This window comes from Octopus sinensis, linkage group LG3 (assembly GCF_006345805.1).
Source record: "Octopus sinensis linkage group LG3, ASM634580v1, whole genome shotgun sequence".
NCBI lineage: Eukaryota > Metazoa > Mollusca > Cephalopoda > Octopoda > Octopodidae > Octopus > Octopus sinensis.
In genome coordinates, this window is record NC_042999.1 from 42,362,645 (window position 1) to 42,386,928 (window position 24,284).

At 37.7% G+C, this 24,284-nt stretch overlaps 1 protein-coding gene across 1 annotated transcript; it reads left to right on the plus strand.

The window, feature by feature from the left end:
* The first annotated feature begins 1,494 nt into the window (after positions 1 to 1,494).
* LOC115209605 (coiled-coil domain-containing protein 97) lies at positions 1,495 to 21,913 on the plus strand. The gene is made up of 5 exons (XM_029778044.2): positions 1,495 to 1,607; positions 14,276 to 15,044; positions 18,744 to 18,789; positions 19,920 to 20,034; positions 21,721 to 21,913. The coding sequence occupies exons 2-5, from the start codon at positions 14,277 to 14,279 to the stop codon at positions 21,833 to 21,835; spliced, it is 1,044 nt and encodes a 347-aa protein (XP_029633904.1). The 5' UTR covers positions 1,495 to 1,607; position 14,276; the 3' UTR covers positions 21,836 to 21,913.
* Positions 21,914 to 24,284: the final 2,371 nt, after the last annotated feature.

The window sequence follows — 24,284 nt, forward strand, 5'->3', positions numbered from 1 at the left end:
GTTATACTTTTAATGATTTTCGGTAATACTTAACAGCAATGAATTAAGAAATGCAATTATTTCCGAAAGTCAATCGCTCTTTTTGGGAATGAAGACCTAGTTTCAGAAATTTGCAATCGTTCATGACCTTTTGCTATATTAGAACATTTTAACTGTGCTACTCGTTTGAAAAGCTCTTTCAATTAAACACCTTCAATTTATTTGTTTTTCAACTACTGAACAATGTAGAGTATGCATGTTGTTTGTTCCCTTTTCTAAATCCATAAAATTGAACTTTGAACGTTTTCTTATAATAACGTTTTTTGAAGCTAGAAGGCGTACCTTTTATTTTCCTATCATTTTGGCTCTTATCTAAATTGAAGTTAACACTCCAAAATATATGGTGTTTTTACGTTCGGCAAAGTAATTGACGATTAATTGCAATAATTGATTGGCCTGTATCCTAATTGAAATTAATTGATTGCTAGGAAAATAATTGATTGGAAACATTCCAATCAATTATTTACAGCCCCTGTTTGTACCCCCATCATCGCTTTACAACCAGTGATGTGTTTATGTCCCCTTAACTTAACGCTTCGGCAAGAGACCGATAAAATAAGTACTAGGCTTACAAAGAATAAGTCCTGGAGTTGAATTATTCGACAAAAAACACTTCAAGGTGGTGCTCTAGCATGGTCGTAGTCAAATGGCTAAAACAAATAAAAGAATAAAAGTGTGTGTGTGTCAGCACTTGTGTTGGTGTGTTTACGTCCCCGTGACATAGCGGTTGGGCAAAAAAGCCCGATAGAATAAGTACCACGCTTTAAAAAATATAGGTAATAGGTACTGGGTTTGCTTAGTTCGACTAAAATTCTTCAAGGTGGTGCTCCAGTATGGCCGCTGACTAGTGACTGAAACAAGTAAAAGATTAAAGATACACATCAGTCTTCACAACACAGAATTTATTCCATTATTTGAATTGCCTATAGTCTCGATTCATGCGAACGTTTCAACTGTCTCATAAACCCTCAAGGAAACTCACGCACAATGCTTAAGCCTTGTGAGTGGATTTGGTAGACGGAAACTGAAAGAAGCCCGTCGCATATACGTATATATATATATATATGTGTGTGTGTGTGTATGTTTGTGTGTCTGTGTTTGTCCCCCTAGCATTGCTTGACAACCGATGCTGGTGTGTTTATGTCCCCGTCACTTAGCGGTTCGGCAAAAGAGGCCGATAGAATAAGTACTGGGCTTACAAAGAATAAGTCCCGGGGTCGAGTTGCTCGACTAAAGGCGGTGCTCCAGCATGGCCACAGTCAAATGACTGAAACAAGTAAAAGAGTAAAAGAGTATACATCTGTGCACATGCATACGTATACTTACTGAAACATATAGCTGCTGCACACATACTCATGCTCTGATACATACACATACACATACTCATATTCATATATACGTACACTTGTACAAACACACACATGCACAAAAATAAAACGAAATAACGGGTTAAGATGTTTCTATTATGAGGGGAGATAACCCAAAGTTATTTCGAGTTACGTCCCTTTTACAAAATGGCGTTGTCCTCACGGTGTTGATTTTTCCGAATATAAACATTACATTACGAGGTAAAAATTAATTATTTGTTTATTTACTTGAATACGTTTTGGATTTAACTAGTAACAGTTCTAAATAGTTACGTATCTTATATGCTTTAAGGGTTCATCTCTGTGTGTCTATACTATATAATACAACTCGAAACTCTACGAAGCACCTCTTCATAAACGTTCGAATTACTAGAAATAACAGCCAAATTTCTTTCAATGTACACGTTACCATCATATTTTCTGAAGGAAAATACAGTATTATATTGAATAATGTATGTCTGAGATATACTAAATGTGAACAGACGACGTTGTCATAGTTAGAATGCCTTTGAGCATGCCATTTAATCTGTTCGTTCAACGATGACCTGAGGTTAAACCGCACGACATTTCCAGGGGTGTTTGTGTACAGACGTTGCAGACATCCTATTTTTCATTGAAGTGAATCGTTGTTATTATTATTATGTAATCTGTATATATGTCAGGAACTACTAACTGGTAAAAGCTATCGTTAATTAGCGTGTTAATTATCAAGTTACTTAAAGACTTCCTTGACTTCCTGAAAAAAAACAAAGAAACGTAGTTACTGTTTTTATACTTCAAATTTTTCCTAATACCATAAACATGTGCATATACATATGTATATACATACATACGTAGACACACACACACATACACACACTCTTGCACGTATTCAGGCCGGGTCTCCGATTTGGGGATACCTTCCTCTTCCGTGCCAGTTTCGGAGGTCCTGTGAAAGATAATGGATACTGCTTTTCCCTCTGTGTGTGTGTAGGTGCGTAACTTAGCAGTGAGGGTGATGCCCTCAGGATCGTAAGATCGTGTTTCGCAATTCCCCAAAAAAGCCGTGCGTTGTGTGTTCTTGAGTAAAACACTTTATTTCACGTCAGCTGTTAACACATAAAGCACGACGGGCCACGATCGTGGCCATGAGGTACAGGTCGACAGCCCACGATCGGGGCCAGATAGATGCATTTAATTTATGGACGTTTGTTGGGGATCTAATGTCATTCAAACGTTCCGAAACACCCCACCCCTCCACCAGAATGCAAGAGGACTAAATAGTTCAACTAATGACTTTTCAAATGATGTAAAACTTGCCACTATAATAATAATAATAATAATAATTGTGTACAGTGCTCAGGTGCACTACAACTCATCTAAAGTGTATATATAATCAGGTGTAGTTTCGGCGGATTTCGGAAAGCATGAGGGCCTTAAAGGATGCAGTGTCATGGCAGTCAACAAGAAGAAGATAGTTTAACTATTCTTGTACTAAGAAGATAGTTTAACTATTCTTTGCTTTTTATGTGTGCATGGTAGTCTCATTTTCATAAAATTGTGCTCAAATCTCAGCGCTTTACGGGTTAATTGGTAACAAACCCAGCTACAGACTGGCATTCCGTACTGGGAGAATGTTAGCCTGCATCTCGCCAGCAGGGTAATACCATTTGATAGCTACAACAATGCGAGGGGATCAATTTGTTCAACTAAAATCCTTCAAGGTGGTGCTCCAGCATGACCACAGTCAAATGACTGAAAACAAGTAAAAGAATAAATGTATGTAGGCGCAGGAGTGGCTGTGTGGTAAGTAGCTTGCTAACCAACCACATGGTTCCGGGTTCAGTCCCACTGTGTGGCATCTTGGGCAAAGTGTCTTCTGCTATAGCCCCGGGCCGACCAATGCCTTGTGAGTGGATTTGGTAGACGGAAACTGAAAGAAGCCTGTCGTATATATGTATATATATATATGTATGTGTGTGTTTGTCCCCCTAGCATTGCTTGACAACTGATGCTGGTGTGTTTACGTCTCCGTCACTTAGCGGTTCGGCAAAAGAGACCGATAGAATAAGTACTGGGCTTACAAAGAATAAGTCCTGGGGTCGATTTGCTCGACTAAAGGCAGTGTTCCAGCATGGCCGCAGTCAAATGACTGAAACAAGTAAAAGAATAAATGTATGTGTGCATGTATGGTTGTCATATATCATCAGCATTAGCCAGCATCACCTCTCTCCGCATCACTGTAAGCTGTCCACTACACACTGCCATTGTCACCTATGCAACCACTTCTATTACCATCAGTAAGAAAGGCCAATTTCCAGATCATCACATGCAAAGTAGATGAAGCTAGTCAGCTGAAGTTAATTATAATCATGAAATTGTAGTTGTTGTTGATGCCAGTGGCACATACAAGCATCTGTACTGGTGGCATGTAAAAGGCATACATTATGCTCTTGGAATGGCTAGCACTAGGAAGGGCATCCAGCTGTAGAAACCATGTCAATTAAGACTGCTACCTGGTGCAGCTCTCTGGCTTAGCAGTTCCAATCAAACCGTTTAATCCATGCCAACATGGAAAGTAGATGCTAAATGATGATGATGAGATTTATATATATACCAGCATTATGACCCGTCTTTGCCGAGTCATAGTGCTAGTGCATGTATATATGTGTATATATATGTGTACATATTACATGTACATCTATATATATATATATGCATCTACACATAAAATACAAAATTATATCTTGATATCGCTAGTGATAACAATACTGAAAATATATAACAGACTGGAATTGTAGGACTATTCCATTTCTGCACGCTAATTTTATTTTTAATTTATTCCCATTCATGTGAAACCACTTATTCAAGTTCAAATCATTGATGCAATTTTATACCAATTGCTATTTTTACCTCTGTTATGTTTCGATTATATTATACTTTAGTTTTATTTTAATTATTACTTATTACATATAATTCAATTGTTATTATTATCTCTAATTTTTATTGTTAAAGTGAAAGTATCTGACATACAATAGAGAAATGTTTTTGTTTCAATTTTAACATGTAATACTGAAATAATGGAGAAGATATGATATTGCTATGTGCTCGCCCTAGGCAAGAAGTTGAACATTTTTTTTTGCCCATGAAACTACATGGACCCTAAGTAAGGCAGGTGTAAAATTTGAATGAAATTGGTTCTGTAGTTCTCAAGTTTTAGGGAATCGTAGTGGAGAAGATATGATATTGCTATGGGCTCGCCCTAGGCAAGAAGTTGAACATTTTTTTGTGTAGTTCTCAAGTTTTAGGGAAACACACAGACAGACAGACACACATTCTCAGTTTTATATATATAGAGATATATGTGCACACACATGTGTACATACATACAAAAATGCATATATACATGGCCTAGTTGTTAGGGTATTGCACTCACACTTGCAAGATGATCATGATTTTAATTCCCTCACCTGCAATCCATTGTGTTCTTAAGCAAATACTCCATTTCACTTATTCCAGCCTGCTCACCAATAAATGAGTAATATGTATATGTATATATTATGTGTGTGTGTATGTGTATATATATATATATATATATATTATATATATATATATATATATATATATATATATATATTATATATATATATATATATATGTGTGTGTGTGGAGGTGCAATGGCCCAGTGATTAGGGCAGTGGACTCGTGGTCGGAGGATCACGGTTTCGATTCCCAGACCTGGCTTTGTGTGTATTTATTCAGCGAAAACACCTAAAGCTCCACGAGGCTCTGGCAGAGGGTGGTGGCGACCCCTGTCATACTCTTTCGCCCCAACTTTCTCCTTTTCTTCCTGTTTCTTGAGTAACACTGCGATGGACTGGCATGCCATCCAGCTGGGGGGAACACATATGCCATAGAAACATATTGTGTGTATCTTTGTGTCTGTGTTTGTCACTGCTTAACAACCAGTGTTAGTGTGTTTACATCCCTGTAACTTAGCAGTTCAGCAAAGTGTCATTCCATTCAGAAGAGTACAACAACGTGAGGATGCTTATTGCGACCAGCAGTGTATGACCTCATCTGATAGTTAGTTGATACAGTGATATACTGTATTTTAACGTGTATAAGGAACCCTTTTTTGTCAAAAATTAGGTTTAAAAAAAATGAGTTTTTTATACATGGATAGTATGATAATCCCTTAAAAAATAAATAAATGCGCCCTTTTTAAAGCCTAGCCAGGCTCATGGGCCCGGTTTCCTGGTTTCTATGGCTTATGTGTTCCCCAGCTAGATGGGACGTCAGTCCATCACAGCATTACTCATTTTTGCCAGCTGAGTGGACTGGAGCAACGTGAAATGAAATGTTTTGCTCAAGAACACAATGGGTCGCCCGGTCTAGGAATCGAAACCACAATCTTACGATCATGATGCTGACACCCTAACCACTAAGTCACGCACCTCCACTGATAATCCCTTACAAAACCTTTTTTTCCAAATTTTAAGCCTAAAAAATTAGGGGGTTCCTTATGCACATTAAAATACAGTATGTGTATATAGGCAGGGTGGGTGGATAGGTGGTAAGAAGCTTGCTTCCCAAACATGGTTCCAGGTTCAATCCCACTGCATGGCATCTTGGGCAAGTGTCTTCTACTATAGCCTTGGGCTGACCAAAGCCTTGTGAGTAGATTAAGTAGACAGAAATTGAAAGAAGCTCATCATGTGTATATGCATCTGTCTGTTTGTCTGTCTGTGTATGTCTCCTCATGTCTGTTCATCTTCCACCACTACCTGACAACCAGTGTAAGTGTGTTTACATTCTCATAACTTAGCTGTTCAGCAAAAGGCACCAATGGAATAAATACCAGGCTTAACAAAAAGTGAGTACTGGGGTCTGTTCAATTGACTAAAAATTCCTCAGGGCAGTGCCCCAGCATGAGCGCAGTCTAATGATTGAAAGAAATAAAAGATAAAAGATATATATGTCTGTGTGTGTGTGTGTATGTATACTCTTTTACTTGTTTCAGTCAGTTGACTGTGGCGATGCTGGAGCACCGCCTTTAGTCAAGCAAATCAACCCCAGGACTTATTCTTTGTAAGCCTAGTACTTATTCTATTGGTCTCTTTTGCCGAACCGCTAAGTTACGGGGACATAAACACACCAGCATCGGTTGTCAAGCGATGTGGTGGGGGGAAGGCAAACACAAACACACACACACACACACATATATATATATATACAATGGGCTTCTTTCATTTTCCGTCTACCAAATCCACTCACAAGGCTTTGGTCGGCCCGAGTCTATAGTAGAAGACACTTGCCCAAGGTGCCACACAGGGGGACTGAACCCGGAACCATGTGGTTCATAGGCAAGCTAATTACCACACAGCCACTCCTACGTATGCATGTATGTAAAAGAGAGGATCCTAATATCTTCAGAGAAATGCCCTAACTGAATATTCATGAACGAAAGGTAGGTGTAAAGTCCATTCACTGTTCTCAATATTAGCTACGGACACGTAAGAGATGTAATAGAATTTCAGAGTAACAGAGAAAATAGGCTTCATATTTGACAGACATACTACAAGCACTTCAGAAATAGATTCTCTTGAATATCTCAATGACTCACTGTAAAAATAGTTGGAGAGTTTTTGTTACATAAGAGATATAATTAGCAGAGGAGATGCTTGCTCTGAAAATATAGCAACCAGTGTAGAACAGGCTGGAAGAAGTTCAAGGAGTTCCTGCCACTGCTGGCAACCAAGTTTTTTTTTTTTTTTTTTAAATGATGAACAGATTGTATGACACTTGTGTTAGAACTGCAATGCTACGTGGTAGTGAAACCTGGACCTTGAACAGAGAGGACTTGAGAAAACTGAAAAGAAATTAAGGGAGCTTCCTTCATTGGATATGCAATGTTAGGGTGCATAAATAACAGTACAAATGTACTGAGAGAAAAACTGGGCATAAGAGGAATTGATGTGCAAGAAAAAAGATATGCTGGTCTGGATGGAGACTGCTGTATAAAGATGTAGCTTGTAGTAGGGGGAGATGCAAGAAGACATAACAGGATGGAATGGTAAGGACTAATATCAGGCTTGATGGGTCTTCTCAAGCACAGCATATTGCCTAAAGTCTCAGTCACTAATCATTGCCTCTCTGAGACTCAAAGGTCAAAGATCATGCTTCACCACTTCGTCCCATGTCTTCCTGGGTCTGCCTCTGCCACAGGTTCCCTCCACAGTTAGAAATTGGCACTCCTTTACACAACTGTCTTCATCCATACACATCACATGACCATACCAGTGCAGTCATCTCTCTTGCATACCATATCTGATTCCTCTTATGCCTAACTTTTTGTCTCAAAATGCTTACACTCTGTTGAACATGCACACTACATTGCACATCCAGCGAAGCATTCTGGCTTCATTTCTTTCAAGCTTATGCACGTCCTCGACTGTTACAGCCCATGTTTCACTGCCATGTAGCATGACTGTGCGCACACAGGCATCATACAATCTGCCTTTCACTCTGAGAGGGAGAGAGTCCTTTGTTGTCAGCAGAAGTAGGAGCTCTCTGAACTTTGACCAGCCTAATTTTATTCTCACTGCTATGCTCTCGGAGCATCCCCCTCCACCACTAACTTGGTCACCTAGATAATGGAAGCTATCTACTACTCAAACTTACCCCACTTTTGGCAGTTGATGGAGTCAATTTTATGCACACTTTCAGCATTTATTGTACCTGTGCATCTTCCACATACAAAAGCTAGTTTCCCTATTAACCTTCCTCTGATATTAATGCACCTTTTATGTGTCCAGATCTTACACTGGGTGCATCTTACGGAGTTTCTACCTATACCTTTTCTACAGATTGAGCAGCGCCATCTACCTGAAGGTATATATATATATATATATATATATATATATATATATATATATACGAGGGGCATTCAATAAGTAATGCCCCTAACCCACGTCCCATAGCAGTAGAGCAACAAAACTTGGCACAGTTATTAGTTTTTTTCTACATAGGAACCACCCAGAGTTACGCATTTCTCCCATTGTTTGATGCATCTCTGGAGACCGTTTTTGTAGAAGACCCCAGCTTGGTCCTCCAACCACGACGTGACTTCAGAAATCAAGGCTGCATCATCTAGAAAACGCCTTCCTTTCAAAAACAACTTCATGGCTGGGAAGAGGTGAAAATCAGAGGGTGCAAGGTCAGGAGAGTAGGGAAATGGGAGAGGAGTTCATAGCCGCATGCCTGTGCTTCTGATCTGGCGACACGCAAGTTGTGGACCGGAGCGTTGTCCTGAAGGAGGAGGATGCCTTTGCTGATCTTGCCCCGCCTCTTGATTTTGATAGCATCTCTTAATTTCCTCAAAACTGAAGCATAATAGGCTCCTGTAATTGTGGTACCCTTTGCCAGGAAATCTGTCATCACTACTCCGTCCTGGTCCCAGAAGACTGTGAGCATGACCTTGCCAGCGGAGAGCTGCACCCTTGCCTTCTTTGGAGGAGGTGAGTCACGGTGCTTCCACTGCATTGACTAGGTTTTGATCTCTGGATCATAGTGATAGACCCAGGTTTCATCCTGTGTAATCAGTCTTTTGAAAAATTTTGACTCATCTTCTTGGCACATCTCCAAATTCATCCTCGAGCACTCGACGCGTTCTTGCTTCTGGAAAGGTGTGAGCAACCTGGGAATCCATCTGGCAGACACCTTTTGCATATGCAGATGGTCATGAATGATAGTTTCCACAGACCCGGTACTAATCTTGACCTCATGGGCTATTTGACGAATAGTTATGCGTCGATCTTCCAAAATGACAGCCTCAACTTGACGGACAGATGCCTCATCAATAGCAGAAGGGGGGCGACCAGATCTGGGAGCTGTTTCCACAGAGTTCCGACCATGTTTGAATTCACGATGCCAGCGTTTTACAAGGTCATATGATGGGGCATCATCACCATAAGTTACTTTCATTTCATCGAAAGTCTCCTGTGGTGTGCGTCCGTTCAAATACAAAAACCGGATTACTGCTCGACACTTAACAGGCTCCATTTCACACTTGACTCAGTTCAAACACCTGTAAATCAGAAACAACAATTAGTTCAGAGCTGTAATTTACTACTTAATCTATAGATCAAACAACTACAAGTGGGTCAGAGGCATTATTTATTGAACGTCCCTCGTATATATATATATTAACCGGTGTTGTTCAAACGATGAATAGCTTCGCGTAAACCATTGGTTCGTTTTGTTCTCTTACTTTATTATCATCTTATAATCATGTCATAATAATGACTTTTATGACTCGTATTACTACCTCAGTCAATCTAAATGTATATATTTGTCGCTACCTGTCATAAATAGCCTTTTTCTATTTGCAATATGCATTTTCGTTGATTTTTCATATTTTACCCTTACATTTCCACGTGTATTTTGTATTTTATTTTCGTAACATATTTCTACTATATATATATATATATATATATATATATATAAATATTAATTGTAATTCTCTCTAAAGGAGACTATGGCAGCTGTACTGGATATCAATAGTTATCGCCAAGCTAACATGGCTCTCCAGAAAAATAGTCGCCTTGGCAGATGGCTGCTCTGGTGCTGGAAAGAAAGTATTGTGATTTCATAATTGACTCGTGTAAAAACGAGAATTATAGAATTCTTTTTTGAGGCCCTGGATTGCAGTTGCAGGAATGCCTGCAAGTTGCAAGGAAATTACTCAGGGAAGGATTGTAGCGGTTTATCACCTCCAATTTGTGTATAAATTGTGTTTTATAATTGTATGGATATACTGTATTTTATATATATTGTATTTTAAATTGTAAGAGGGTTAATACCTCTGTATAAGTGTTTTTAAAGAACAATGTTTTAGAGAAGCTTTCTGTCTTCTCCCATCTTGATCATTTTTGTATCATAATCATTCGCCTCATCGATGTCTGTGTCCAGCCCGCAAAGCTACCTATGTGCTGCCTACATAGCAAATTTGATGAATAAAAGTAGCTTGCTTACCAACCACATGGTTCCAGGTTCAGTCCCACTGCGTGGAACCTTGGGCAAGTATCTTCTACTATGGCATCAGGCCGACCAAAGCCTTGTGAGTGGATTTGGTAGACGGAAACTGAAAGAAGCTCGTCGTATATATGTATATATATATATATATATATATATGTGTGTGTGTTTGTCTGTGTTTGTCCCCCCAACATCGCTTGACAACCGATGCTGGTGTGTTTATGTCCCCGCAACTTAGTGTTTTGGCAAAAGAGACCGATAGCATAAGTACTAGGCTTACGAAGAATAAGTTCTGGGGTCAATTTGCTCGACTAAAAGCGGTGCTCCAGCATGGCCACAGTCAAATGACTGAAACAAGTAAAAGAGTAAAAGAGTAATAGTAGTCTGTAAACATAGGTAACTATATTATTTACCAAAGAAAGTGTTATAGGTATGTGATTATTTTTTTTTTATTTTTACTTTTTTTAAATTTTATATCCTGAAATCTATATTATCATTTAAAGTAGAAGGCAAAACATTGAGACAAATGTGTACACAACTACACTTATTTACTTACAGATTCCAACTATTTCATTTATTAATATTTAATCCACTGGCTAGACGAGACACGTTCAGATTATTATACTGGGCATCACTATTTCATCAAAGTATTTCAAATATATTAACTATTTACTTAAGATTTCAAAACAAAACAAAAGTTGTTGTTTTTATTATCTTATATTCGGATTAAGTGCTTTGTACAGATTCAGAATTTTACGTGAACAGCTAAACAATATATTTTATAGATGGGTGTAATATCACTCAACTATAAAACAGAAATAGTTATCTATTTCTCAGAAAAGTTTGTGAAAGTATTTTTAATGCTGGAACGTAATATACTAATGTATGATTGAGGGATACTAACAGTTTTCAAGATTTCTCTTTATGACCCTTTTACTAGTTTTTGTTTATTTTTTTATTTTATTTTTCATGTTACTTTTTTTTTGGTTTTTCTTTCTCTCTGTGCTCTCTGCATGTATCTTTAGTTTTCAATATTGCCTTTCTTTACTTTGTGTTATTGGTGTTTTCTGTCTCCTCTTTCACATATTTCTTATTTCTTTACTGCCCACAAGGGGCTACACACAGAGGGGACAAACAAGGACAAACGGATTAAGTTGATTATATCGACCCCAGTCGATATAAGGCGGCAAGCTGGCAGAAACGTTAGCACACCGGGCGAAATGCGTAGCCGTATTTCGTCCGTCTTTACGTTCTGGGTTCAAATTCCGCCAAGGTTGACTTTGCCTTTCATCCTTTCGGGGTCGATAAATTAAGTACCAGTTACGCACTGAGGTTGATGTAATCGACTTAATCCATTTGTCTGTCCTTGTTTGTCCCCTCTGTGTTTAGCCCCTTGTGGGTAGTAAAGAAATATATATCGACCCCAGTGCGTAACTGGTACTTATTTAATCAACCCCAAAAGGATGAAAGGCAAGGTCGACCTCGGCGGAATTTGAACTCAGAACATAACGACAGATGAAATACCGCTAAGCTTTTTGCCTGGTGTGCTAACGTTTCTGCCAGCCCACTGCCTTAATATCTTTCACATATTTCTGGTGAGATATAGTGCACTTAAGTACTGTCATCATCATCATCATCATCATCATCATATGTCCATTTTCCATGCTGGCATGAGTTGGACAGCTTGACGGGAGCTGGCTAGCTGAAGAGCTGCCGGGCTCCATCCGTTTTGCCATGGTTTCTATGGCTACATGTGTGCCCTTCATAACACCAACCACTTTACAGAATGTACTAAGTGCTTTTATGCAGCACCAGCATGGGCACTTGTACCTGGCACCGGCATTTTAACATAGCACAGACGCAGGTGCTTTTTATGTGGCACCAGCACCCCACAAGTACCCAAGATTAAAATAGCTCAGCTGAAGTAGGGTGTTGGGGGCCATGCCTGTATGCAAGTACAACCACGATTTTACTTAGCTTGATGTGTCTTCTCAAGCACAGCAAACCACCAGAAGGTGGCCCCAATGTCTGAAGATCCTTTCTCACCACTTTGTTTCACATCTTCGCTTTCCACACAATCCCTCCACAATTAAAGATCAGCTCTTCTTGATGCAGCTGTCCTCATTCATATGCATCACATGTTGTACCAGCGCAGTCTTCTCTCTTGCACACTACACCTGATGCCATGTATACTCAGTTTTTCTCTGGGTGTATTGTATATAATAAAATTATTATTTTATTTGTCTGTTTAACTTCCAGCTCTACAAGTTCTGAGTGTGTAAAATGAAATAGTAATTTTGTATGTATGTGTCTGTGCATGTGTGTGTGTGTACATCATCATCATCATCATCATTTAACATTCATTTTCCATGCTGGCTTACGATGGATGGTTGACAGGTGCTGGCAAGGCTTGGCGCCATACCAGGCTCTGTTGTCTGTTTTGGCCTGGTTTCTACAGTTGGATGCCCTTCCTTTTATGTAGCACCAGCACTGGTGCTTTTTACAGGCATACTTACAAACATATACATATAACTATATGCATACACACACATATATATATATATATATATATATATATATATATATATATATATATATATATATATGATACATATGTAGGTCCAGGCATTACTTCTCAGCCATGAAGGTTGACAACAGGGACAGTTTGAATTTAGCCAGTTTGAACATAGTTTCCACAGCATAGAGAAGCTCCCAAGCACAGCCAGTCTTAAATTCCTCTGTTATGGCCTGGAGGACTATGATAAACAAGAGCAAGCTGAGAGCTAATCCTTGGTGAACTCCTATCAATACACTAAATTCTTTGCTATACTCATCACCAACTTTCAACATTTTGTGATATTCAAAATGCTGATTTCATAGTTAAAAACTTGGTTATTGTACTAAATTTTCCCTAGTTTTTGATTATTTTCACAATGAATTGTAACACACAGGCTGTGTATTTCACTAGTGATGTGGCTGTGAAAGGTTTAGGATTAACACAACAGAAGCAATAGAGTACCTTGTGGTGTTTCATTCTGCCTTATATCATTGATGTTTGAAATCCAAATTCAAACCCTGCCAAAGTCATTAAAATAAGTACCAGTAGCATGCTGGTATCAACTAAATCAACTATACTTTCTCCCCTTGTCCCACAGATATGTGGCCTTATACCAATGTAACAATTTGATATTCTATTGTGTCTGGGGAGAGTCATTTTCTTTTTGTGCCTTATAATGTAACACACTCACCTGTAAAATGTCCACTTATTTCTTATTTTTATTTTCCTAAAATTTTCATTGCGTCTTGCAACCTTTTCAATAGTCTTGACTCTGTCCGTTATTTACACTGCGTTCCCTTTTGTTTGTTTGTGCGCATGTGTGTGGATCAGTGTGTGTGTGTGTGTCTATACATGCATACATGTATGTATGTGTGTGTGTGTTTGCATGTATATATATGTGTGCATGCATATGTACGTATGTATGTGCATCTGTATGTACGTATCCTGCATATTTATGTGCTTGCCTGTCTGTGTTTGTGTATTTTCTATGTATGTGTTTGTATATGTATGCACCTCTGTCTCCTTGTGTGTGCATATCTGTGTGTGTGTGTGTTATGTAACTATGTACCATGTATGGATGTGTGGATCCATGTCTCCATATGTGTCTGTTCTTGTAACCTATGTACCTATCCGTCTGTATGTTGATCTGTTTATTTACATATCTAAATGCTTACATGCAGAAATAAAAAATAAAAAATATAAAAAATATAACAAAATATAACAAAAAAAATAATGATGATGATTAAAAAATTTAATATTATTTTATTTATCTGAAGTATATTTTGTAATATTCCAGAATGGAAGTTGAAGAAGCCATTTCTGAAGAACCTGATATACAGAGACTTCAAATAAGTGGTGGAGAGAATGATAATCGTAAAGATATTTCTAAATCAGGCATGCTTCTTGATGAACAATCGTCAGAAAGATTAAATTTTGTTGTTGTTGGGGATAATTTGACTGATATTCCATTAGAGGGTAATAGTGATGATCAAGGTTCACAGTTCATTCAGCCACCCGCTTCAAACAGGGATCTCAAGCCTCATGTTGAAGACATGCTTCAGAGACTAGCTCATTCATCGGCGCACTTTAAACACCAACAGAGAAATGAGCCAGACCTGACCCCAAGTCAGAAATACGAAATCGCTCGTGAAATATTTGAAAATAAACCCCATCTGTTCTTAGCTCGTTTCAAACAGCATCTCGCCATGAAAGACATACCCTGTTTCCAGGAATATGCTGGAGACTACGAAATAGACTTTCATCTCAGTGAGATACAAAAGTGGGATAGTAAAAATTACAAACGGAAAAAAGTCAAGAACCGACGGTACAAAGCGCTGATGGAAATGATGTCCATAGGCGATGAATACTTCACTGAAGATGCCATGAAATCTCGCGATCCTTTGTTATATGAAGAGCTCATTGGGCAACATCTAACTGAAGAGGAAAGAGTGGAAAAGGCTAATAGTATTATGGCCAAGAATGAAAATTCTCTTTCTCAATTTCTTCTAAGACACATTGAACAGCAGCAGGAGAATGCTCTTTACTACTCATTGAAACACAAAGAGGTAAGTCAATAGAGATATATTTATCCTATATTTTTTTTACATGTTTCAATCATTGGGCTGTGGCCACGCTGGGGCATGATCTTGAAGAGTTTAATTTAACAACTCAACCACCCCCGTACTTATTTTATTTTTTAAACCTAGGACTTTTATGATATCTTTTGTTGGACTGCTAAGTTACAGGGATGTAAACAAACTAACACCAGTTGTTAAGCAGTGGCAAAGGACAAGCAAACATGCACACACACATATATATATATATATATATATATATATATATATATATATATATGACAGACTTCTTTCAGATTCCAACTACCAAATCCACTCACAAGACTTTGGTCAGCCCGGGGCTATAGTAGAAGACACTTGCCCAAGGTGCCATGCAGTGGACTAAACCTGAAACCATGTGGTTGGAAAGCAAACTTCTTCAGCAACACAAGGACTAAAATAGGTAACTCATCAGAACATCAAAAGAAATGCCTTTGGTTTCTGGCATTCTGAGTTCTAACCCACCTGGGTCAATTTTTGCCTTTCATCCTTTTGGGGTCAATAAATAATGTACCTGTGTAGGATGGTTGACTGATCAAATTGTAAATGTCAGATGAAATGCCTTACAATATTTGCTCTGATTCTTTACATTCTGTGTTCAAATCCTGCCATGATCTACTTGGGTTAACGGTTTAATCTATCACCCAGTTTAATAACCCCACCCCTGGAAACTATAGTGCTTTTAGCTCTGTTGCAAGCATTTGGGTTTAGCTCTCTGCTCTGAGTATAACTCCCTCCCTCTCATCAGTCACAGCAGCCTTGCAAAGGCTCATGGACATTATTCCCTTTCAGACTAAAAGATAAAAAAAACAAGAAGCAAAACAAAAAAAAAGACACTAACACATTAGGCCACTGCTTGTTTTTCACATGGTTTCAGGTTCAGTCCCATTGCATGGCACCTTGGGCAAGTGTTTTCTGTTATGGTCCCCAGGCCAACCAGTGCCTTGTGAGTGGATTTGATAGACCAAAAGAGAGCTGGTTAAATCTTCCCTCTGGATAGAATTATCATTCCCAAATAAATTAGTGCTTAATTGTTGTTATTTCAATAGATTTATATTCAAAGACATTCCAACTGTGACCATCTTGTCATTTATTTTCAAGCATAGTACGTCATCTCTAACTACCTTTACTATTGACTGTGCCTATCATTTTAAAAATGATATGGTGTTAAGTTGAGGTCTAGTTGCCTGCTGTTTCTAGCATTAAGAGAGTTGGCTAAATCTTCCCTCTGTATAGGATTATCTGTCCTAAATAAAATGGTGCTTAATTGTTATTAATTCAGCAGATTTATATTCAAAGACATTCCAACTGTGACCATCTTGTCATTTATTTTCAAGCATAGTACGTCATCTCAAACAACCTTTACTATTGAATGTGGCCGTCATTTTTAAAATGATATAGTGTTAAGTTGAGGTCTAGTTGCCTGCTGTTTCTAGGATTTCTAGCAATAACCCCCCCCCCATCCTTATTGTTTGTTGCTATGTATTTATTATTGCTTAATAATCTAAATTCATTGTTTGAGCTGGGAGCACAATGATATTGTACAACACGATACTATTTCTGTGAATCAAATATTTGCTTATACTTACTGTTACCTGATTAGAATTTCTCCAATAATCTGTTCAACATGGGAAAAACTTTTCTGATTACATCGAACCTTTAATCTATCAAAAGGACATTCAATTCATCTAATTTGTTCTGTTCTTCTCATCTCACAAAATCCTTTCTGTTATCTTGCTGCAAATCTCTTCATTAAACTAATGCTAATCTCATCAACCAAATCCATATATAACGAACGAGAAATGCAAATGAGCTGTGTCTTTTATCTTTGCCATGACTGCAATGACTTCTGGGGGGCTTATTTTTGAACTAACTACCCATACACTAATCTTCCCCAAACATTTCCAGTTTCCCCATTATTTTCCCCCCTTTTTGTGTTATTCCAATTTAGTTTCTTCTCTGATTCCATACTTAACACTTTGTGCAATCTTTTCACCACCAAAAGACATAAAACGGCAATTCTTTGGAACTTTCTCATTGCCTAATTATTTTTTGACCTCTATTAACATCAACCAGTGAAAGTTCAAGCTTCTTTAAGCTACATGGATCTAAGGGAAGCAGAAGCCATTGTAATAGTGGTGAAGAAACAGCAAATATTCTTAGAAAATATTGTTGTGTCAATAAAAGAAATCAGTATTGAACTGATTGCATGTTATGATACTTTGTTATATTGATCCCAGAAGGATGATAGACAAATTTGATTGAGGCAGAATTTAAGCTCAGAATGTAAAGACTTATAATAATACCATGAGGTGTATTGTCCAATGTTAATAATTTTGCCAATTCACCAACTTATATGATCCGGTACCTAAGGTAGTGAACTAGCAAAACCGTAAACATGCCAGGCAAAATGTTTGGTGGCATTTCATCTATCTTTATATCCTGAGTTCAAATTCCACCAAGGTCGACTTTGTCTTTTATGTTTTCAGAGTCAATAAAATAAGTGCCAGTTGAACTCTGGGGTCAATCTTACCTTACCCAAAATTTATCCTTACCCAAAATTGCTGACATTATGCCAAAACTTGAAAGCAATATTATGTAGTATCTATGGATACCTATTCCGAAAAGCTAGGTGAGCTCCTAAAGATATCTTGTGCCTATTCCCCATAAGATTAATAACCAAGGCAATTCACTGCTTTAACTGATCCAGTACTTGTTCCTGAAAGATAGATGAATACGACAGTTCATTACTTAAGTTGATCCAATGTCTATTCCTAAAGGTTGATAAATAAGTCAAATTCACTGCTTGAGCTGATCTGGTGCCTATTCTTAAAAGTCTAATGAATAAAGCAATTCATTGCTTCAGGTGATCTGGTTTCTATTTCCAAAAGCTTGATCAACTAAAGTAATACTAAAGAAAATGTTCTGTCCAAGAACAGAACGATTTATCTCTAGTGGTTTGGAAACTATGTGTTGGTAGTCCAATATGTTCCTCACTTTGCCATCCCACCCATAACTTCATGTGACTCTGACACTGACCTCAGTGGACCAAGGATCTATAAGCTATATGCCATCAGCTCCAATCTCTCTAGCTGAACTTCATCATCATCATCATCATCATTTAACATGTGTTTTCCATGCTGGTATGAGTTGGATGATTTAACAGGACTGGCCAGCTGGAGTCTGTTTCGGCATGGTTTCTATGGCTGGATGCCCTCAACCACTTTACAGAATGTACAGAGTGTACTGGGTACTTCTTATGTGCTACCAGCATGAGTGCATTTTACCTAGCACCAGCACAAGTGCATTGCATGTGGCACCAGCATGAATGCATTTTAGATAGCACCAGCACCTGCAGGACATAGGCTGTGAGAAGGTGTGAGGACATGGCCTTAAAGGACATACCTGTATGTAAGGTTGGCCATGATTTACCTTAGCTTGTCTCAGTCCCCTGTCATCTCTTCAGTGAGGTCCAGCATCTGAAGACCCCTTCTCCCCACTTCATCCCACAACTTCCTGGGTCTACTCCTTCCACAAGTTCCTTCCATAATTAGAGTGGTATTTCTTTAAGCGTTGAAACATAATTAATTGTATGACATAAAATATTACAAACGTGATGATTTTCTTTTGTGTTTTTTACTGCTTATTCAGGAAGAGTGTTTTGAAGAATTTGACTCAGACTCAGATGAAGAAATTGGTAATTCCACTTTTACTAATTATCATTGTTGATATTCTTGTTAATATTGTTAGTTATGGATTGGCACAAATGCCTTTTGGTAGTTGTTCTGGCTCTTTACCTTCTGAGCTTAAATCCCACCAAGGTCCAAGCATCACTGTGTGGTTAAGAAGTTCACTTTCCAACCACATGGTTTCAGTTTCAGTCCCATTGCATGGTACCTTGGGCAAGTGTTTTCTGTTATGGTCCCCAGGCCAACCAGTGCCTTGTGAGTGGATTTGATAGACCAAAACTGAAAGAAGCCCATCGTGTATGTGGGGGTGGTAGGAGTGGGGAGGGGATATGTTTGTGACTCATTGTCTTGACATTGCATGATAGTTGTAAATGAGTGTCACTGTCATACAAGCAGTGTCATTTCAATATTTCATAAAAACATGTCTAGCCAAGGGGAAATATTGCTTTGCTCAGAAACAGGTGAAGGTTGGCAACAGGAAAGGCATCCAGCTGTAGAAAATATATCAATATATATATATATAATAGGCACAAGTGTGGCTGTGTGGTAAGAAGCTTGCTTCCCAACCGCATTGTTCTGGATTCAGTCCCACTGCGTGGCACCTTGGGCAAGTGTCTTCTACTATAGCCTTGGGCTGACCAAAGCCTTGTGAGTGGATTTGGTAGGTGGAAACTGAAAGAAGCCCATCATGTATATATTATATGTGTGTATATATTTGTGTGTGTTTGTGTCTGTGTTTGACCCCCATCATCATTTGACAACTGATGTTGGTGTGTTTATGTCTCTGAAAGTTGGGGATTCAACAAAGGAGACCGATAGAATGAGAGTACTAGGCTTGCAAAGAATAAGCTCTGGAGTCGATTTGTTTGACTAAAGGCGGTGCTCCAGCATGGCTGCAGTCAAATGACTGAAATGTGTAAAAGAACAAAAGAATATATATATAAATATATAATGTTTGTATGTGTCTCAGGCTGAACAAACCTTGTGAATAAATTTTCTTTGTTGTGTGTGTATTTGTGCGTATGTGTGCTCATGTGTGTGTGTGTGTGAATTGAAATTTCCTTTACTTATATTTATTTGTGTATATTTGTATTTTTCTTGATAGTTATATATTTTTTTTCTGTTGTATTTGTCATAGAAATACCTGCCAAAAGGAAACTTTCCAAACCTGAGAAGAAAGAGTTACGGGCTGAATTCCTTCACATAATGCAAGAAAGATTCTTAGATGGGAAGGATCTTGGGTATGACTACAGGTATGTTCTGTTGTGTGTTTGCCTTTTGTTGTATAGCTCTCCATCAACTTGAAGCAAATATATATATACATGGTCTGATCAATAAGTATCCAGACTGTTGCTATAGTAATAAAACTAAAATATGCAGAGTAAAGCCACTTTGCACAGATTGACTTTGAACTCTGCTGGGCATGCCCACTAAGTTTTTACATTCTAGCTCCCTTCTGCTGTTTACAGCAGTGCTTGGAAGGAATGTGTGTAGCATGTGATAGTCACATTGAACATGACAGAGAAAGTTGAGCAGAGAATCTGCATCAAATTTTGCCAAAAGCTTGATGATACCTACTCGGAGGCCTATGCAAAGTTTTCACAAACTTTTCATTTTTCTCAACACAATCAAGGAGATTTTGTGCAACTGAAACCCAAGTGCCTTTTTGGTCAGCTGAAAGCAGTTTTGACATGAATCAGGCAGACGTGCTTCTCACCCAAATCTTCAGTGATAATGGACTGAACTGAGCTGTAACTAATCTGTACATACTCTGATAACTCATGGGTGGTGATTCAACAATTTTCCCTCACAGCTGCATGCATGTCTGTGATCTTTTTCTCAGTTCTACTGGTTGCAGGTCTCCCAAAACATTCATCACTATCAACATTTTTCGGCCATCCTGGAAACGTCAGAACCACTCGTACACTTGTGTGTGGCTCATACACTCCTCTCCATACACTTTCTGCAACTTTGCATAGGCCTCTGAGCAGGTATCACCATGACAGCTTTCTGTGTCGTGGTCAGTGTGACAATCACACACTACACACCTTCCTTCCAAGCACTGCTATACACAGTGATCTAGAATGTTAAAACTTAGTATGAATGTGCAGCAGAGTTCAGGATCAATCTATGTCAAGTGGCTTCACTCTGCATGCTTTAGCTTTGTTACTATGGCAACAGTCCAGATACTTATTGATCAGACCTTGCATATCCTTAAATCCATAAAAATGTTTTAGCCTGCAGGCCGCGGCCATGCTGGGGCACCACCGCTGAAATAAATATAGAAATAAATATACATATTTATTTCTATATGCAGTGGCACCATTTAATTTAAAAACACTAGTATACTAATGTTAAAATGCCATTTTTTATATATTCAAGTTGTAAATTGTGAATTCAGGTGTATATCAAAATAAAGAAAATTTCACAAGCTTTGATATGGTATACAACTTTACAGTGTAACATCAACATATAAATTTTGAATTAAAAATAAACTTTATTTTGTATAATTTACATCTCCGTGGATGCCCTACCTAGCACCAACCACCTTGACCACATCACAGAGTGGATTTAGTGCTCTTTATGTGGCACCAGCATTGGCAAAGTCTGTTTTGGAATGGTTTTTACAGCTGGATGCCCTTCCAAACACAACCATTTAACAGTGTGGACTGGATGCTTTTTCATGGTACTAGCACTGGTGGGGTCACCAAGTAACTTGCAAGACAAAGATCCTTTGAGGTGGCAGGGGGGATTAGAAGAGGTGACCTTGTGCCAGGTGATGAGAGTTTAAGGTGTGACAGAGAGACAGAAACAGGTGACTTGTTGTGGAGGAGATACATGGTTACCCAGTCAGAGGGAAAGAGAGAGAGAGAGAGAAAGAGTAAGGAATGTAGTGACAAAAGGGTTAATGTTTTTTTTTTCTTTTTTTGGTTTTTCAGTACAATTGATGACAATGCTGTGTACGATGACCTGGATACAGAAGACAAAGACGAAGAAGAGAAGTACTTTGATAACGAGGAGCCACAGATGCTGGATGACACCAACTGTACATAAATAAAAAGCAACTTTCAATGCACCCCTTGACTACATCTGAGTTTAATCAGTCCTAACAGATATGAGTGAGGAGGAAGAGGAAGAGAGAGAGAGAAAGTGCAGCAGATGTTATAGTCATTGAAGGTTTTGCATAGAAAGAGGGAACAGTTTATAACGAGAAGTTTTATACGGAGTTGATATTATAAAAAAATAAGTATATATATATACATATATATACATATATACATACATATATATATATATATATATATATATATATATATACACACACACATTATGCATATTTTTCACACACATACAATGCATTTGTGTATATATATATACTGGAGTAAGCACATAAATGAAAGCATAGAAGTAGAGTAATATGCTTTATTTAAAAGCAGCAGAAATATAACAAAAGCTGTTACTCAGAGTTTCACTGCTTTTAAATAAAGTATATATATATATTATCATCATCGTGATGTTAGCATGGCTTGGACAGTTTGACCAGAGCTGGTCAACCCGTGCCAGCATGGACAATGGGCATTAAATGATGATATATATATATATATTGGTAAAATAGTAAGATAACAAAAGAAAGAAAGAGACCTCAATATTATGTTTCAAATAGCCAGATAACCGAAGAGATGGCATTGTGGATTCCCACTTCGGCATCTGAAACTCAGAGTTTTATCTTGACTATCGAGTAATGTAACATATTATTTTATATATATATATATATATATATATATGTATATAATTAAAGTAAGCAGCAGTTTAGTAATGTGTTACCAAAACGGAAAACTGTAATTGTCATTAAGTATGACTGAGGGTATTAGAAAACCTACAATGCTAGAAATAAGAGCTAAAGCTCACTGATGCTGCAGTCAATGCACATAATTGTATACATATATACTGACAGTGACCATAAACAGCTGAAAGTGGCTGTTGAAATATCCCTATACTGTTGCTGTCAGTGTGTATATATACAATTATGTGCATTGAATGCAGCATCAGAGAGCTTTAGCTCCTATTTCTTGCATTGTAGCTGTCATATATTTTTTTCTATATATATATATTACCCGTCCAACCCATGCTAGCATGGAAAATGGACATTAAACAATGATAATGATATATATATATATATAATTAAAGTAAACAGCAGTTTACTATATATATATATATAAATGTATTGTATGTGAACATTATATATATATATGTGTGTGTGTGGTGGGTGGCTGGCAAGATTAATAGATTGTTGGACGAAATACTTTGTGGTTCTTGATTACCTTCTGGGTTCAGATATTGTCCAGATCAATAAAAAATGAAAACATGTAACAGTTAATAAATGCCGATGGGTAGCAAGGTACCGGTGTATAACTATAATCCTGCAGTGCTTCAGCATGGCCACAGTTCAATGACTGAAACCTCTTAAAGCGTTATATCAGATTTTGTAAAAGAAGTGTATTAAAAAGAGTTGTGATGGACAGAAACAAAGCAATGTAGTCAAAGACTGCAAGAGTGAAGATTTTATCTTATTTCTATTATTCATAAAATATTTTGAACTAATTCTTTTGGGGTTTTTTTTATCTATCTTTATTTCTTTTCTATATTTATATTTTTTTATACATTTTAAGCCCAAAAACTTATTGCGATTTACATGCTCCTCTGAGTTTTCTCACAGTAAAAATACACAATGTTGAATAGTAAACTGCATTGAATTTTTCATCTTGTATTATATATTCAATCAATTAACTTGTTATTTGTTTGTTATCAGCCATATATATTAGTCAATATAATCATCATCATCATCATTATCATCATCGTCATCATCATCATTATCATCATCATCATCATCATCTTTTGTATGCTTGCGTGAGTCAGGTCACAAAAGGGCACACTTTGTAACTTTGAAGGACGCATACTATTTTAAGGCCACAGTGTTTTCCCACCTGTGTCATAGGGTATCATAACACCCTGATTGGAAACCACTGCTATAGTAAATTGTATTATCATTCACCCAACTCATTACATTAACATATTTATTAGCTTTCAAGACATATTTTTGGTGGGATTTGAAGTCTATACAAAAAAGAATGAAAACACTTCTCCACTGTTTTCGTCTTTTAGCATTTGGATTACTTTGTCAAATTTTATGCTTATTTATTCCTATTGTCTTGAATTAATCATGTATTATCTTGCAGCTTTGAGATTTCAGTGATGTGATTTTGATTTTTAAAATGACATTGTAGAGTAGGTGTGAGAGGCTTGATCTAGTCAGTGTGCATGTAAACAGGTAGAATATTTCGGGCTAGTTTAAATGCTTTTTAAAAAGATGCTTCTCTTTTACCAATGAAGGGCCAGACTTAAAAATAGGAAATTCTTCCACTTCCCACCGGATACACATCATTATTCAATACAGTTCTATATTTAAAAGATAAGGAATTCATCATCATCATCATCATCATCA